This window comes from Ctenopharyngodon idella, chromosome 7, assembly GCF_019924925.1.
Source record: "Ctenopharyngodon idella isolate HZGC_01 chromosome 7, HZGC01, whole genome shotgun sequence".
NCBI classification, from domain to species: domain Eukaryota; kingdom Metazoa; phylum Chordata; class Actinopteri; order Cypriniformes; family Xenocyprididae; genus Ctenopharyngodon; species Ctenopharyngodon idella.
Genome location: NC_067226.1, coordinates 25575414 through 25593602, shown reverse-complemented (window position 1 = coordinate 25593602; position 18189 = coordinate 25575414). Strand labels below are relative to the sequence as shown.

The window sequence follows — 18189 nt, the reverse complement described above, 5'->3', positions numbered from 1 at the left end:
TGTTGTGCTTTATTCTATTCTTCTGTATGCTGCCTTGTCCATATAATGTTCCTTTGCTGTATCTTTTAACTATTGTTTATCATCATTGTCTACTCTACTTGTATTATCTCTTCCTTGTTAAATGTACATTGTAAAGCATCCTTGAGCCATGGAAAGGCGCTATATAAATAAAACTTATTATTAATAAACATAATACAGTAATAACACAGCAATATTGTGTGTATTTAACAAACCAATTAATAATATTATAACATCATGTGAAAACTACAAAATATATACAAAAAATATAAACGCAAAATGCAACTGAACATATAAGTTGAAATTCATGTGTCTTTGATATCAGAACACGAGGATGTGATTCCATCAGAGATCTCTATAACCTGTCAAGGAAACCCAACTCAGATTATGTAGAAAACATTCACACCCCCTCCAGTCTACCTGAGTATGTTTACCCTTATTAGCTGGTAATTCTGATTATGTTCAAGATGGACACATTTCTACCATAGCTCTCCTCTGAGAAAACCTAGCGATTCAATCTCATCTGAAATGAGCAGTGTTGGGGGTAGCGCATTACAACATGCATAACGTAATCAAATTACTTTCTGATGTAAGGAGAAAAGTAACGCATTACAAGTAATGTGTACTACATAATCAGATTACTTTTTGATGTTATGAGTAAAGTAATGCATTACAAGTAACGTACATTACATATGTAATCACATTACTTTTTTGATGTTAATACAAATTACATTCTAATAACAAACAAACTAATAAAAACAACTAATAAAACAGTCAATAGTATGAATTGTAGCTGAAATATAGCTATAGCTGATGCATGATGTTCAATTTAATAGACAGATGATTAATCATAATTTCCTAAAAACAATATTTGGAAAATTTAACTGTGATATGACTCATTAGATATAGCTTGATGCTACAAGATTTTTTTTATTTTTATTTTTTACCTACAAGAGTCTCCTAGGATAGAAGGAATGGATGGATAGTCCAGAGCAACTTGGCATTTCTGACTGGCCATCAGCCATCTTGATTTGGAGGGGAAAAAATTGACATACAACGGCTTGCCACTTGGTGGCAATGTATAGGATGATGCACTAGGGTCCACTGTAGAGGTTGATGTGCAACTATGCCATCAAAACCCATGCATATGCAAGAAAATGCTTTTTAAATAGCCGTCCACTGTAATGACCTCTAAGCGTGAAAGGGTTGAAATATTACACAAAGGGTGAGTCAGTATTTTTTTTTTCTCTGCATTTAAAGGATTAGTTCACCCAAAAATGAAAATTCTGTCATTATTTACTCACCCCCATGTCGTTCTACACCCGTAAGACCTTCGTTCATCTTCGTAACACAAATTAAGATATTTTTGATGAAATCCGATGGCTCAGTGAGGCCTCCATTGAGAGCAAAGCCATTGAAAGTTCAACAATATCTAGTGATGGCCGATTTCAAAACACTGCTTTGGAACTTTACGAATCGAATCAGTGGTTCGGAGCGCCAAAGTCACATGATTTCAGCAGTTTAGCCATTTGATAGGAGATCCAAATCACTAATTTGAAACAAAAGATTCGTAAAGCTCAGAAGCTTCATGAAGCAGTGTTTTGAAATCGGCCATCACGAGATATTGTTAAATAAAGTCGGTATTTTGCGCACAAAAAGTATTCTTGTCGCCTTAGAATATTAAGGTAGAACCACTGAACTCACATGAACTGTTTTAAATATGTTTTTAGTACCTTTAAAGATCTTGAGAGGTTCGGTGGCTTTGCTCTCAATAGTGGCCTCACTGAGCCATCAGATTTCATCAAAAATATCTTAATTTGTGTTCCGAAGATGAATGAAGGTCTTACGGGTGTACAGCGACATGAGGGTGAGTAATAAATGACATTTTAATTTTTGGGTGAACTTTCTTATTAAAAAAAAATCCAACGGAAAGGTCATTTCCACATTTTACACACATTTTAGGACAAATTATACTTAATTTTACTCCTAAATTTGTGTTTGGAAGAATGGTCTTCATCAGATTTGCCTTATACTATAGCTGGACCGTGGATGTACTGTCTGTGAAACAATTTGTGCTTTATTTCACATCAATTCACTTTATTTTCAGAGCTAGACAAAAAAAATCAATATACTGTCTCCAGGGTTGGGGTGTCCAATACAAAGCAAGGAATAAGGAGGAGTCTTACAAGTAGAGCTTAGCCTTAGCCTGATTGGTTAAAATTGTCCTTGTCTTACTGGTCTAAGTAAGAAATTGCTGCTGGGTAAATGGAGAAGATCTCGACTATAAGGTCTGGTCTGCGGATGGAGAGCTCCAGTGTCCTGCCATAAATCAGCGCTGTGGAGTTTATGATGTAAAGCAGAAGAATTGGAAACCTGCAGACTGTGAGCAGAGACTCAACTTTCTCTGTGTCAAGAACCCATGAAATGATTTATTTGAATAATGATGACAACAAGCCTGGTGACTAAAGAGCCAAACAGTAAAATCAATTTAAAATACAAACTATATTCAAAGCCTATTTTAATAGTTAATAGCTGTAGGTTAACTGCAGTGCATTGTGATAATAATGATAATGTCTAGTCTCTTTTGGGTGAAATGTTGTTAGCTGCATCCTACACTTGTTTTGTGCTTTTAAATATTTATAATAATAAGAATATCTGTTAAGAAGTAGTTTTTTGTTATACACACATTCAGACCTGCTTTAGGCTACTAACTTGTTTTCAGAAATTCCACATGGACTTTAAAAGCACCATGATCTTTCTGTCTGAATACTCATTTATTTTACTTTTAATTTATTTTGCTGTCTTAAACCATTAAACAAAACTATTAAAGATGTTGTAATAAATGTTTTATTCTACTCAAATCTACTGAAACAACCTCTATTAGTACTTTTAGTGTCTGTAAAACAGAAAGTTTAGCCAATAAAAATGGCCTCTTAATGTATAAGGTGGCCCCAATTTGCTCCAAGTTTTGTGAAACCGATCAACCAATTTATTGAAAAGATTCAAAAGCCATTCGTTCATCAGTCGGACATCTCTGCTTCTCATGAATAAGGCCACTTACTGGTGTTTTTATAGCATGCATACAACATAAACGAATCAATAAATGTGGATAAAAGTGTAGGCTATAGGCTACATGAATATGACTGTGATGTGACTTTTGTTACTGAAAAGGATATCATAAAAGGATGGATGATGAGATAGGGGAAAATGGGGACGGTTGGAACACTTTTTGCAAATTTGCAGACTTTTTGCAGACTTTATTGGTAGGCAAAAATTTTAATAGGCCTATTAAAGGATTAGTTCACTTTAAAATGAAATTACCCCATACTTTACTCACCCTTAAGCCATCCTAGGTGTATATGACTTTCTTCTTTCTGATGAACACAATCAGAGTTATATTATAAATATCCTGACGCATCAAAGCTTTGTATGAAGCTCAAGAAAGTGCATCCATTCATCATAAACGTACTCCACACGGCTCCGGGGGGTTAATAAAGGCCTTCTGAAACGAAGCAATGCATTTGTGTAAGAAAAATATCCATATTTAACACGTTATAAAGTAAAATAACTGGCTTCCGCAGACCACCTTCCATATTCAACTTAAGAAAGTCATATACACTTAGGATGGCTTGAGGGTGAGTAAAGCTTTGGGTAATTTTCATTTGAAAGTGAACTAATCCTTTAAACCCACATCTGTCAGCTACCCACACTGCTGTAACATGTGTACATAAGATAATATACATACAATTTATGCTTGAATAGACAAAGTCAAATGTTGCAACTAACCCCATAATAAAAGGCATGATAAAACTTGCTATAGGGGAGACCGGGGATGGTTGTAACATGGGGATGGTTGTAACACCATCAATTCCACCAATTAGAGACAAGATAGGAGTCATTTGATCACTTGAGTATTTTCCTACTTTCTCTCCGACCCCACATATTGATTGTCAAGGCTGGAAACAGGAAAATTCAGAATATATAGAGAAAAAAACAGATTTTGAGGTAAGAAAGTAAAAATTTTGACCAAGACTAAATTTTGTTTAGTATGTATACTAATGCAGATAAAATTGTATGACTTATATTAGATTAAATAATAGTTTCTTAGGCAATATGTGATGCATTTTACCCCTGCTAATTTCAAACCACTATGGTAATAAAGCTAGCTAAACAATGGCTGACAGGGCGGGGATGGTTGTAACATAAGTGTTACAACCATCCCCAACCCTGTCAGCCATTGTCTTTCATACAACTAAGAATTATCTTGATTTAAATGTTTTTACAGAATGACTAGGACATGGAAAAGAAAGACTGATAGAGGTATCTGTTTTAAGTAAAGCATCTGATGAGGTTTGGGTGAAATGCACCCCATGCAGTTTCTGGGCCCACCAAGCCTGCAATCCGGGGTTACCAGCATTCATCTGTCAGCACTGTGACTCTGATTGAGAATATGCACACATAGACACACACACACACACACACACACACACATTGACATTATTTTTGTTAGACTTAAAGATGTACAAAGATGTTCTTTATTCAGCTACATTGTAGTAGCCTAGTGCTTTTATTAAGTGCACTTAAGTAAGTTTGTTCTAGTAGACAAATTTATACACACACAGTCATAGAGAGAGTAAGAGACATTGTTCTTTTATTTCAATAAACCTGTTTTTGAACAATATCATATCAATATCATATCAACACCATGTATCTAACATTAACTCACAAGGTCTGTGATATTCTTGTAGAGGATTGAATTGGTTCCATTTGTAGTAAACAAATGTGGGTACTTTGTATAAAAGTTTGAGAACTCAAGCTAAAAAATTCAGCGAGTTATAGGTGCTGAAGCAAAAAGTGTTACAACCACCCCCGGTCTCCCCTACTAGTATGACAAAATAGCTTTGACACATGCTAGATATGCCTGTTAGAAGCTAAGAAAACACTAATGAAAATATTACTTTACAATGTTTCACAAAAACAGTTTAGACAGTATTTTTTTTTTTTTTTTTTTTTTGCAGAAGGAATGGTTACATGTGTCTGCTTTCTTCCAGGTAGAAGGGGCTAACTGAGCATGTGCAGTATAAATATCATCACTCTATCTTACTCCTGGGGCCCGTTCTTCGTACGTCGCTAACTCGGTTAGCTGGATTTGATTGTTGACAATTTGGCATGATCTTGGATTGTTCGGTTCTTCGACGCTCATCCTGGACGTGCTGTCATACCAACAGGTCCGTAAGCTTAAACCTGCTCGTGAGCAGGCTTATTTCATGTAGGATTAGATTGCATCTTTTAACAAAATCTGTCCCAGCCACTGCTAATTTATTTCACAAGTACTCTACTTATCCAGGGACAATAATTTAAAATGATAATAATTTACAAATTAATTTGAAAATAATATTATAATGTTGTGTAGTCTAAAATACTATAGAGACAACCAGTTTTACTCATTGAAAGATTTATTTGTGACGGAATAATTACTTTATAATTGTATGGAGTCTTACACACATGCTTGTACAGTTATTCTGAGCCGTGCATTAATTTGAATGGTGACGCTATTATGGGAGTGGCTTGATGCAGATAACTTGATCTTGACTTTAATTCATTTTTAATTAAAACTTTAATTAATGCTGTCACGTAACAAATCTGCTTCAAAGATAAATTAAATGAATTGCGAATTACAACTTTGAAATAAAAATGTAATGACTGTACAAATGCTCGTGAATCTAAATAGTTGGGAATCATGTAAAAAAAAAAAAAAAAAAAAAAAAAAAACAGTGCATATTTCATTTATCTATTATAACATTTATGTCGTAATGTCATGTTGTTCATTTGGCTGTTTCAGGTCCAGAAATTCATCGAGTTTTTCGCCAGGTGTCTTTTCTAATTATATGATGTCATTACGTTGCTGTCTTGCCGCCAGCCAATCGCTGCATTGCTGATCGTGGTTTCGAGTATCGATACATCTGCCCTTTTCAAGGAACACGAGAACGCGCAGTAATCTCGGACAATTTAATCCTGATATTTTAATCCAATCAACAAATTCATTTGAAGAACCAAATTAGCCAGTGATCAGTTATCACGATTAGTTATCAAGTTATCAAGATCTGGCATCTGTCAAATCATCTCAGATGTATTAAGCGAGGTACGAAGAACGGACCCCAGATTTGGAGGAATAAGCCATGTTGCAACCGTCCCCTACATAAAGAGATACATAATAAACAAAGAAGTTGAGAAATACAAGCAATGATTTAATGCAGGACTGCATAATCATGTCACAGGAAATTGAGTCATCAGTGTCCTAACTTGGTTAATGGATCAAGGCTCTTGCTGCTGCCTGAATTCATGTTCATGACGTACTGCTTCATGAAAGAGCAGAATGTTTTTCTACATATTGAACACACCCCTAATGTCAACAGGGAAGTCAAATTTCCCAATTCTCAGTATTATTACTACATACATTGCTTTTATAATAAAAATTTCCATTTAAATACGTTAAAATGCACTTAATTCAATCAGTATTTGTGCATTTGTTTTTTGTAACCTATAGGCTATCAACCTGCTATGTTAGCTACATTCTAACACGAGAATTATGCTGTTAATATGCTGGGAACTGCTTTGAAAGAGCTTACACAATGTGTTGAATCATGTTTCTGCTGGAGAGTTTTGTGTCACAAGTGTGTTAAAAACATGCACGGTAACCAAATCCTGTTTTTACATATGTGGAAACATTTTAGCATAAAACTTGTTTCTGAAGGAAATCTGAATTTGTCTAATTGTGTTGTCCTGCAAATTAAGGTTAAATGATATTTCTTTGCATCCTCTGATTTGCCTCTCAGGTTGTTTAAAATGGCCAGAGTTTTAATGTCACCTTTACTTACAGTGTCACAAAGTATTTCTCTTTTAACAAGGTAAAAGTTGTTTTTTTTTTTTTTTTGTTTTTAGCTTTTAATTGCTTTAATTGATGATATGCTCCGGTATGCTTATCTAAGTTTAGGTGTTTGTCACTTTTGATATTGTTTTATTCCCTATGTTAGATGTATGTGGAATGTAACAGTAAATGGGAAGGCTCTATAATAATAATAACTGTGTGTCCGTACAGTACTAAAGTTAATCAATACATCCTCAAATATTAGATGTATATCTTAAGATTATGAAGGATAGACTTTAATAGTAACATCTAAACTCACAGCAAACAAGGCAAAAAAGTTGATATAAAATATATGTGTATGTATGTAAATATGTTTTAAAGGGCTAGTTCACCCAAAAATAAAAATTCTGTCATCATTTTCTCACTTTCAAGTTGTTTGAAACCTGTATGAGTTTCTTTCTTCTGTTGAACACAAAAGAAGATATTTTGAAGAATGTCAATAACCAAACAGTTTCTGGTCCCCATTGACTTTCATAGTATTTTTTTTTCATACTATGGAAGTCAATGGGGTCCTGCAACTGTTTAGTAACCCACATTCTTCAAAATATCAATATAAAATGTATTTAAAATGTCAACAGAAGAAAGAAACTATACAGGTTTAGAACAACTTTTGTTGTTAAAAAAGCATTTTCATTTTTGGGTGAGCATGCCTTTAATAAAGATCTAAAATGCTTGAGAATATCAGTGAAATACAACATTTTTATATTAACAGACATGGCAAATGGATGCGGAGTTTCCCTGCACACATACTTCATGCACTGGATCCTCATTTTCACTCATCTAGAGGAAGCTGACATTCATACATTCATACAGGAAACCACAAAGAGTTTTTGTAATGTTGAAATGGGTCAAATCAGGCCCAAACACAACACATGTAACATTTTAAAGTCACACAAATTCAAAACGGATAATTCTTATTTTTTTAAATGGAATTTTGCAATGGGTTTTTTTAAATACATGATTTATCTGTGCACATTATTATTATTTGCATTTTTTCTTGATTGAGAAGCTGCATTGCAACTTCTTGTAATGCAGTGGAATTTCTGCATTTAAATTTCTTATAAGAAGATAACAATATAAAAGCTACAGAGTTCATTTCCACTTCCTCCCACATTTGTATGCAAATCACACTTTGCTTTTGTCCTGTGAAAAATATATTTTCCAGTGGTGGGTGTGTAATACATTTACATTTAGTAGGTGCATAACCAAAGTGACTTACAAATGAGGAATATATTAAGGGATTCATAGGGAAGTGCTAGTAATACAGTTTCAGACACTGTTCAGAATATTAAAAAGCTAGAACAGGGAGGGATTAAGGAATAGTGAGTGGACAAAAGGGGAGGGGCCAATCCTTTAATTGGTCAGACCTGCTTTTTATTGGTTTATGTAATCTTTGGGAAGGTATGGTAGCAAATTATTCACAAATAAAAATGTGGAATTGACAACTTCACTGCATTTCTGCTAACACTGGATACACTGACAATATGGCAATGAAGGCTAAAGTGACTGTGTTTCTGTTTTTATGTTTCCTTAGAATGAACACCAGCATCTTCAGAAAACACTACTATGTGAAAGAGAGTATGACGTGGTCAAATGCACAGCAGTACTGCAGAAAGAACCATGATGACCTGTCAACCATCGACAGTGTAGAACTGAACCGACTTTCTGCAAATCCAAGGGTCGTTTCTGATTTTTACTGGATTGGACTTCAGAGAGATGCCCAAAGCCCAACACTGTGGAGATGGAGCGGAGGTGAGAAAGCAGCTAATATTATGTGGGACGCTGGACAACCCAATACTTTGTATGAACTATGTGCTGCTGTCTCAAAATCAAATAGTAAAGTGCATGATAGTCCTTGCCTTATGTCTAAACCATTTTATTGTATGGAGGACTTTGAACTGATCCTGATGCAGCAGGAAAACACGTGGGAAGAGGCTCTGGAATACTGCAGACAAATGTATGTTGATTTGGCCGGTCTAACTTCAGATTTGATTATGGAAGAGGCGAAAGACAAGAGCACACCAGCCCTGACGGATGATGTTTGGATTGGTCTGCGGTTCATAGCAGGTTACTGGTTTTGGGTAAATGGAAATAATGTTGTATATAAGGCCTGGTCTGAGGAGGATGAGCCCCAGTGTCCTGCCATAGATCAGCGCTGTGGAGTTTATGACAGAAAAAAGGCGGTTTGGGAACCTGCAGACTGTGAGCGGAGACTCAACTTTCTCTGTGTCAAGAAAACTAAATCGAAACCTAATGAAAGCAGTAACTGAATACATTTGTCATGTGTAATGATTACAGCAAGTAAAGTCACTAAAAAACAAACTAAAATTATTTCTGTTGTTAGTTGCTAAATGTAGGTGTAGATGTCAGCTATGTACTCAGAAAGCAAAACATGCCTGGTTTTCAATCTTGTGAGTAATGTTTTATTTATATAAATGAGTGATATTTGGAGTGATAAAAGTATCAATTTTAATTATTTGATTCCAGATATGTTTTTGATACATTACAAAGTTACCCACATTGTCTGGATGAATTACAAGTATTTTTGTATTTAAATAAAGACTGTGTCATTTCAGTGTCCAAAGGTAGTACTCTATTGATTCAGCTTGACTACTGAAAGTGTGCTGCTCTTTTCACTTTTTTAAGTTTAAAGGGGTCATGAACTGCGTTGTTTTATTGTTTTATAATGTTTCCTGGGGTGCACTTATAATGTTAGTATGCTTTTTACATCCAAAATTGTCATAATTTAGAAATAAAAGGCATTTTTCCTACCCTTATTTTAGCCCTCTGGTTTGAACGCTCTGTTTTAAGGGGCGTGTCTGCTGTGAGACTTCAGTGTAGACGCCCACTGCTGTGATTGGCTAACATCTTTCCATTTGAAACAACCAAGTATTACTCTCTCTTTTAGCGTGATTTTACTATTACAGCTCTCAAGGTTAACTAATCGTGAAAAGTGTTGCATTACATTTAGATCTATGGCATTATATTTAGATCGTGGCATTAAAGGTTGCAGAGATGAACAAAGTAGCCGATCACAGACATGTTGAGCGAATGAAAGCAGTGATCTCGTCATTGCAACTCAATTTATGTACACTAACAAATGCTTTCATCTTCACTAACAGTGCAAACGCGATATAACTAAGAGATTCGTTGAATTAAACGGGAGTTTTGCACGTGTCAGTCACTCATAAACTCGCGCTGTTTGATTGACAGCTTCAGCTCGCGCTGCTCCAACGATTGCAAAGGGAGCTTTCTTTGATCGCGTTCTTTATATCACCGTTAAATAACAGATTATTTTCATCCTACTAAGAGAAACAAAGCAAGTTGACGTTTAGTCACGGGTTTGATTTACTGACACTCAAACAAATAACATCTGTAGCCTACATAAACTATTACATATCAGATCAGGCATTAGAATTAACACAGTTACTTACATGTTGCATTACTGTCGAATCGAGGCACTGCACAATATTTTGTAATCCTCAATGGCATGTTTATTGCTTGGTAGCTCGATCGTAGGTCTTCGTTTCTTACGCTACCTATTCTATTGCATGTCATGCGCGAATCGGTGGGCGGGGCTAAACAGGCAGTGATGAAGTAGGCGTTGATCTTCTTCTGCGGAGGCGGTGCTTGCTACCCTTTGACGTCACAGATCCCCACTTTGTAAAACCTGTGGTTTGCTGGGTCTGGTGTCAATAAAAGCTTTTATTGGACTAACAAGGAAGTTTTCAGTTCTGAAACTTACAGGATATTCTTATAGCATGATGATCTCTTATATGTCAAAAGCTCAAGAAAAATTTGATTTCTCAGTTCATCACCCCTTTAAAATATTCTAGCTGACCCTGTTTGCCTTTATTGTTTCCATGGCGACGCGTCATGCTTGTCACATAACACACCGCAGCCACAATAACACTGTAAGACAGATGTATCGCTATTATTTTGTTTTTCCTTTTTTATTTAAAATATTCACAAACTTGCTTACCATGTCATCAACTATCTGATATTCGATTCTCAAATAAATGTAAGTGAGTGTTTTGTCATTTAAAAACCTTTATAAATGATTTTTTTATTTTTTATCTTGATCTATAACGCCAGATGGGCGCCGCCATCTTAGTTTGCGCCATGTCCTGTCAGTCGGATTTACAGCACGTGAATGCATCAGTTTCTCCGAAATACACCCAAATAAGTGGCTGGTGAACTGGAAGAATAACAGAGTAAACTTTATAGTTACTTAGGCCCACTATGTGTGTCTGATATGAATAAATGTCGGCAAATTATATTTGAATGGATTGTTATTCACTGCTTCCACTGATGTCTGACATCAGTGTGTATTTTACAAACTCTAAATGTATTGTTTTACTCGTGCTTATGTGTATTTAAATGTCTGAAACCTTAAAAAAACATGTGGCTGAAAGCACTACATAGTTGTGATATATGACAAGCGCTGAGCGTGTCTGTCTCACAGCCAACGCGCGAAAGCAGTTTGAATCTGGCAGTTATGTGACGTCACTGGACGTGTTCCCATATGTGGGATCGTACCGCTCAAAAGGTTAATAAAAAAATAATAATAATAATCAAATAATAAAGAAAAGCCAACACTTTTTCAATGGTCCATTTTAGACAATCTACTATAAGTAACTTTGCAACTACATGTTAACTAGCAGTCATTAGAGTATCAGTAGACTGCTTAATATCTGCTTTATTTTGATGATCCACCAACAGACTTTCAACTGACTATAAGTAACTTTTCAAGTATATAAACTTATTCAAACCCGAAAGCTTTATCCTAACAGTCTACTAATATTCTAATGAGAGGTAGTTGACATGTAGTTGCAAAGTTACTTCTAGTTAGTAGAATGTCTAAAGTGGACTATCGAAATAAAGTGTTACTTTTTCTTTATTATTTGATTACTTTGTTATGTAAGCACACTTTCAGTAGTCAAGCTGAAAAACTCAAAGAAAATAAATTAATAAAATAAAAATGTAATTCTTTTTAATTAATAAAATAATGTAAAATAAAATAAAAATAATAGGCAATGTTTTGACAGTTGTATTTATTTTAAGGATAGTAGAATTGTGTTTACAAATCTATTGATGTAAGACCGAAAACAAACTATTCTGTGGACAGGAAATGAGACCATTTCAGCATAACATTATTAGATATTGATCATAAAAAACTGTAAGCATTAATTACAACTGCAAACAATTGCAATTTTTGGACGTATTTAAACACTTACAATAAATTCTTATTGTCTCAAAGTCTATATTGTAACTCTTAAAGTAAATACTGACAATCAGTGGTATCATTTTTGTATCACACACATACAGTTGTTCTCTCAGATGCCACATGTAGCAGAAAAAAACAGAGCAAAACAATACGAACGCTCAGTCTTAAACCAATGGAAAAAAAGGCCTACACATATACAATCAAACATAGCACTGTTTCCATCTCTCACACATGTGGTCAAAGGCAGATGCACTTTTTGTCAGACCACTCATTTATTCTTTAAAACAGGAAATGACTCGGACTCTTTGGGGTTGGTGGCATGTTGCTATAGAAGCCTGAGCAGGAAGTTAGCCTCGAAAATAGTGACACGCAGTGTGGTATACATGTTAAAAGCTATATATGTAGTTTAAAGGCGAATAGAAAAATACATTCATTAAACATGAAAACTATTTAAATTATTAAACACGTAGAAAAGTAGATGTTTGATTATTTGCTTACATCTATGCTAGTGATTACCAAAAGTTATAAACAACATTTTCTTCTTGTGATTGAAAGCTTATCTACAGGTGCGACATACTTAAGATAACAATTGTACAAGGTCCAGAAACTTCTTTCCCTCCTTTTGCTTTGAGTCTTAGTCTTGTCCTTTGAGTCTTACGCTTTTCCTTGCTTCATTTTGATGGTCTCGTATGTGTCCTGATCATGAGGCTTGAGACCCTGCGGTGTGGAGGAGAGAGAGGGACAAAACGGATGTGGCAGAGAGTGAGCGCCATTTCAATAGAAGCTTACCAGATCAACCACAGGCTTCAGAAATTTAATATGCATCAGTTAAATGGTATGAAAATCCTAATATAACAACCTCTAAGACTGGATTTAAATGTCTTTATGCCTTAAAAGAGTTGCATATGGATTTAATACTGCCTTTATTTGCTATCGGAATTATCATAAATACAAGTTTCTTAGGTAAAAACTGGATATTTACCACTGGGAAGTTCGGGGATAATTTTGATACCCAAGTTCCCCAAGTTGGGCGAGCCATAAACAAACTTTAAACATGGCCGAGGGGAAAATGTTTGCTGCTGTGACCAGTAGTCTTTATTCGTTTTTTTCCACAACAGCCTTGTCTTCTCATTAGTAGTAGTAGTGCATATTTAGTCTACATATATGAAAAGTCATTTGAAGCGTATTGTATGTTTTATACACAGCAAAAATAGCCTCTATTTGACCAAAATTGTTAGAATTGTCAGCAAGCTGACTAGATAGATAGTGGGGTGAATGTTTATATGGCCGTCAATAATTGGGGCGCTAAATGTCATTTTAGCTTTAATAAAATTTTCCCAATAAATTGGTAAGAATAAACCTGGTGTCCTCCATGATTCCTGTTCTTTCCGACGGCAAAACACTTGAATGCGATGAGTTTGTATTAACGACTTCAGAAGTGGGAAGTAGGAAATTTCCGACAGGCAGCATAAATGCAGGTAAACAAAATACTATATAGTTTTACAAATAAATACAATTTTAAACTTGAGAGTAAATATGTATATAATGTAGGTATTTTAAATAAATTTTGAATTGTTATTTTGTAAATGAATTAATAAATCCAGTCAAACTTAAAACTTGGCAGTTAACAACCCAACAGATGTCTGATTTAAAGTAGAGATTGAGTAATTTTTCACCCCTTTAATTTGCTTAATAACAGCCTAGTTTAAAATATTGCATTTTCAACTTGTTTATTGCTCAGTTTAGTGTGGCAAAACAGACTCAAGTGCAGCACTTTTCAAGTAAATTCCCTGAAAAAAAATATACTAAAATGTATTTGAAATACATTTATTTTAAATAAATTTACATGTTTATGTGCTAAATAAAAATACCCTGCAATTGTACTTTTGGTATACTAAACTGCTATACTTAAAAGTCTGCTAAACTGGAACAACTAATTTTTTTATTTAATGCACTTTAATTGTTTGGAAGTAGTGCTGAGGTTTAAATAAAGATATACTGAAGTATATTTGGTTGTGCTAAAGTGGAACTATTGCAAATATACTTTAGGTACACTTTAAATGTCTTGCATTTAAAGACTGATATTATACAAAGATCATACAATCCTTATTAATAGTGATATTAAAACACCTTTTAGGCATAATGTGCATTGTGCAATAAAGAAATACTCCAAATAAAGTTTAATTATAATTTTATATCAGTAAGTCTTAAGTGATGTGTCAATAAATATGTTAATTGGTTTGAAGTATGAAATAAATGCATTTTAAATAGATTATGGTATAGTTTTTTTTTTATTATTATTATTATTAGGGTTACACTTGCTGCTCTCTGTAGTTATAGTTAAATCAATTCAATGTCATTATCTATAGAGTTACACTGAGTTTGAATATGTAGGTTTACTATAGAAAAGCTATAGAAAAGCCCCCCCCCATGCTCTGCCCATGAAACATTATTATAGTAGGCTATTCAAATAATATGAATTCTATATAGTATTTGATATGCAAAATATAGACATACTGTACACACAAGAAAGGTAAATTCTACCGCTACACTGAGTATTAAACAACCACAACACAACAAGAATACCTCATAAACCCCTTCGCCGGCATCTTTCTTCTGTAAACAATTGGAAAGAATAAAAACATTAGAAAGGCTGTAACAAATATGAAACATACACACAGGGCTATTTTTTTTGCAGTGACAGTCACGTATGGTCAAATTAAGTTCAAACAATGTTCATTTGTTGCAATACCCTTCTAAGAAAGGATGCATGACTGATCTGTACAGGCAGAGGACATGTTTCATGTGAAAGGTTGCATGCTGAAAAGCAGCAATTTTTAGAAAGGACTTCACTCACACACAATGATCACGACAGGATGCAAAAGTGTGAAGGGGGAGGATACGGACAGTAAGCAAAAGCAGATCATTTTAGAGATTGAAACATAAGACTGAGTCTTCAGGGACTCAAATTTGAGAGAAAAAAAAATGTGCTCCTTAAGTCAGTCTAGGGTTAATTTTAAGGATATTAATAGTTAACCCGCATAAATGTCATTTGTTGGTCTCAGAACGTACTGGCCATCGTTACAGCCGTTTGTGTTCAATTTACATTACAGCACATTGATTCATTCAAGCAGTTTTAGAAATGTTTTTCTATATTTTATAATTATTTTTTTATATATGTATAAATATATTGAACATAATAGTGAATAATTTAGCATGGTTAGGATGGATAGTCTTACCCCTGAATATGACTGTCTTCCGGCTTGTTTACTTCGCATCTGCAAATAAATAGATAGATGATCTCTCTCTCTTTCTATATATATAAACTTTGACAGTCTTATCTAATACTTAAACGATTGAACACAACACACATACACTTTATGATGCCATAATTATATATGAAAACAATTACCTTTCAGACTAGTTTGAACTGTTAAAAAGAAGTTAAACAGAGTTTAATCACATATACAGTACCTTCATTCTGCAGTACAGGACAGTGAGAACAATCCCATAGACGAACAGAACCGCGTCCAAGATGTAGCATATCTGCGGCTCTTTTAAGCTCACTGCATCTAAAAAAATAGGAAATAATAAAGAAAAGAAAAAACTAAATATATTGCGCTTCAGTTAAAGTATTTTATGACAATTATTAACAGTGATAATATGATTTTTATTATTACATGAAACGGTCTGAGAGTCAGTTTTATAGGTCATTGCTACATATAAAAACCCGGTTACGCTTTATTTTAGGGTGTGCTTGTTACAGCGTAATTATACATGAGTAAGTATAACTACATGTACTTACTATAGGGTTAGGGGTTGGTTTAGGGTTAGTTACATGTAATTATGCATGATCTATAGTTCGTAACTACATAAGGACACAAATAAAGTGTTATCATAAACTCTTTCACAAAGTTTATCTGCTGTATTTGAATACATTATCAATTTACACTTGATAAATTCTCTTTAAATTTGTGGTCATTAGTAAATTACAAAAACTGATGCATCATTAATTATACTGATTGTCACATCATTAGAATTGTGTGAAAGCATTGGTGTGCGGTTATATTGTTTATATGAAAGACTTGTGTTTACAATACGAATTCTAATGATCAGACACTAATACACACCAACAAACTGTGATTTATGGGAATATAGTGTATCGTGACATTCAAATTCAAATCAGAAATCTATACCTGCTGTAACAGTTTTGATAATATACACAAAAAATATAGCAAAAAGCCATGAATTTGCAAATCAAGGTTTTTGTGAGAAACTAACAACTTTACAAAGTGCTGAAGTGTTAAAAAAAACTATAGGAGGCCATGTGTGATGTTTGTCATAGTATCATATCCTACAAAATAGCGTTACTTCTCTTTTCGTGGAAATGTACAAGTACAAACGTGAATCCGCTGACCACACGCTTACAATGAATCCAATTACAATCAAAAAATACAGTACTGCGTAATCTAAAATAAAGAGGCACAATGACTTACTATATTTAACTACTCTAACATTGTGTTGTCTTAATGGCTCCAAGTTTAATGGATTCATTCTAGTGCAACAAAAACACTGTTGGTTGATCAAGATGCATGAATTTTTTTTTTTTTTTTTTTTCTCATAGCTGAATGCCACTTTCCACTTGTCATCAACCACATTTTTATCCATGAGAATTAAAGTAATGCATTGAAAATGAATTAATAATAGAAAGTACTACAAAGCTCAAATCTTTAAAACTTTGTTTAGTTCAGGGTAGCAGAGAGGCAAAAGGGAAGTGAACCAGCGACCAGTAGAAGTAACATAGCCAGAACCTATAATTAAACACTAGCAGTTTTCACATGTACTAGTCAATACATTTTGAAAAAAAAAATTACCTGTGTATTTATTCTGTTATTGTGAGCTTTGTCTTAGCAGTTGCCGTTGAAATATAGGGTCATATTTGTGTGGCTCAAGCCTTGTTTACAAAATAAAAAGAGGCTACTTCCTGTCATCAAAGTTTCATTTCAATGTTACACCAAAAGATGTGAAAAGTGATCTTGACTAACCAACCAAGGCTCTCACTTCACTTAACTTTTCTTTTCTTTTTTTTTTAACACAAATGCTGGATTGAAAGAGTGACAAATGCACTCTTTTAAGCTTCACTTGCTTCTTAAACGTGCGGCAAAAAAAAAAAAAAAAACAGAAGAAAAACCTTGTATGAAATCCCGGCATACTTCCACATTTAAGACATGATCAGAGCGTGCTATTCTTAGTGGTTTTATTTCATAATTTGTGAACAAATTAGGAACAAAACTGGTCTAAAAAAAAACAATGACGCAAGGAAACACAGTGATCGCAATGTATTAAAGCTTCACAAGTTTAATGGACAAAATGACTATATTAAAAAAAAAAAAAAAAAAATTTAATTAAAAAGTTAAATGAAAGCCAATGTTCACACTAGATTTTAGTTTGTTATACATCATAAAATTTTGGAATACCCCTTAGGCCTTCCCTAAAAAGGAAAGTTGTTAACGTATGGTCGCGAGCACGCAAAACACAACCAAGCCAATTCCTTGCGATTTGCATCGCTCGTATGAGATAAAAAGCACATTGATATTTAACACTTACCAGCAGTGCCGAAGCTGAGCCAAAGAGAAAGAAGAGAGAACGGCAACCCCACCTTCATCATCATCATCCTCGTTAAAAACTTGGGCTTTGCTCGAATACAACCTCACTGGACACACACCTCCAAAGAAGACTTTCAGTGAACAGATGTGAAAAGCACATCAGAGGCAGACAAGAGGGAAGTTGTGGTGAAAATATGTCAGTTTTGAAGTTTAAACCACCCCCACCCATGAGTGACGAAGAGGAAAAGGCCCGTAAGTCAGCTGATTTACTTCAGACTGCGGATCTTTGGAAATGCTGAATCAGTATTTGACCCTATGGATGCTCTAAAAACTGCTTAATTGCAGTTACTTCATATACATATATATAGGTTTATGACCAGAACGTTGCATTGCAGCACTTGTAATGCGAC

General features: G+C 34.4%; 2 protein-coding genes across 2 annotated transcripts; one reads left to right on the top strand and one right to left on the bottom strand.

Moving 5' to 3' along the window:
- Positions 1-4409: 4409 nt before the first annotated feature.
- Positions 4410-10374, top strand: LOC127516613 (C-type mannose receptor 2-like). Its single transcript, XM_051901389.1, has one exon. The coding sequence runs from the start codon at positions 8431-8433 to the stop codon at positions 9214-9216; it is 786 nt and encodes a 261-aa protein (XP_051757349.1). The 5' UTR covers positions 4410-8430; the 3' UTR covers positions 9217-10374.
- A 1611-nt stretch (positions 10375-11985) lies between these two features.
- On the bottom strand, positions 11986-18014 carry fcer1g (Fc epsilon receptor IgFc epsilon receptor Ig). Its single transcript, XM_051901395.1, has 5 exons — positions 17781-18014; positions 15648-15745; positions 15413-15451; positions 14760-14789; positions 11986-12890 (listed from the first exon to the last, which is right to left on the bottom strand). Exons 1-5 carry the CDS (start codon positions 17845-17847, stop codon positions 12828-12830), a joined length of 297 nt encoding a protein of 98 aa, XP_051757355.1. The 5' UTR covers positions 17848-18014; the 3' UTR covers positions 11986-12827.
- Positions 18015-18189: the final 175 nt, after the last annotated feature.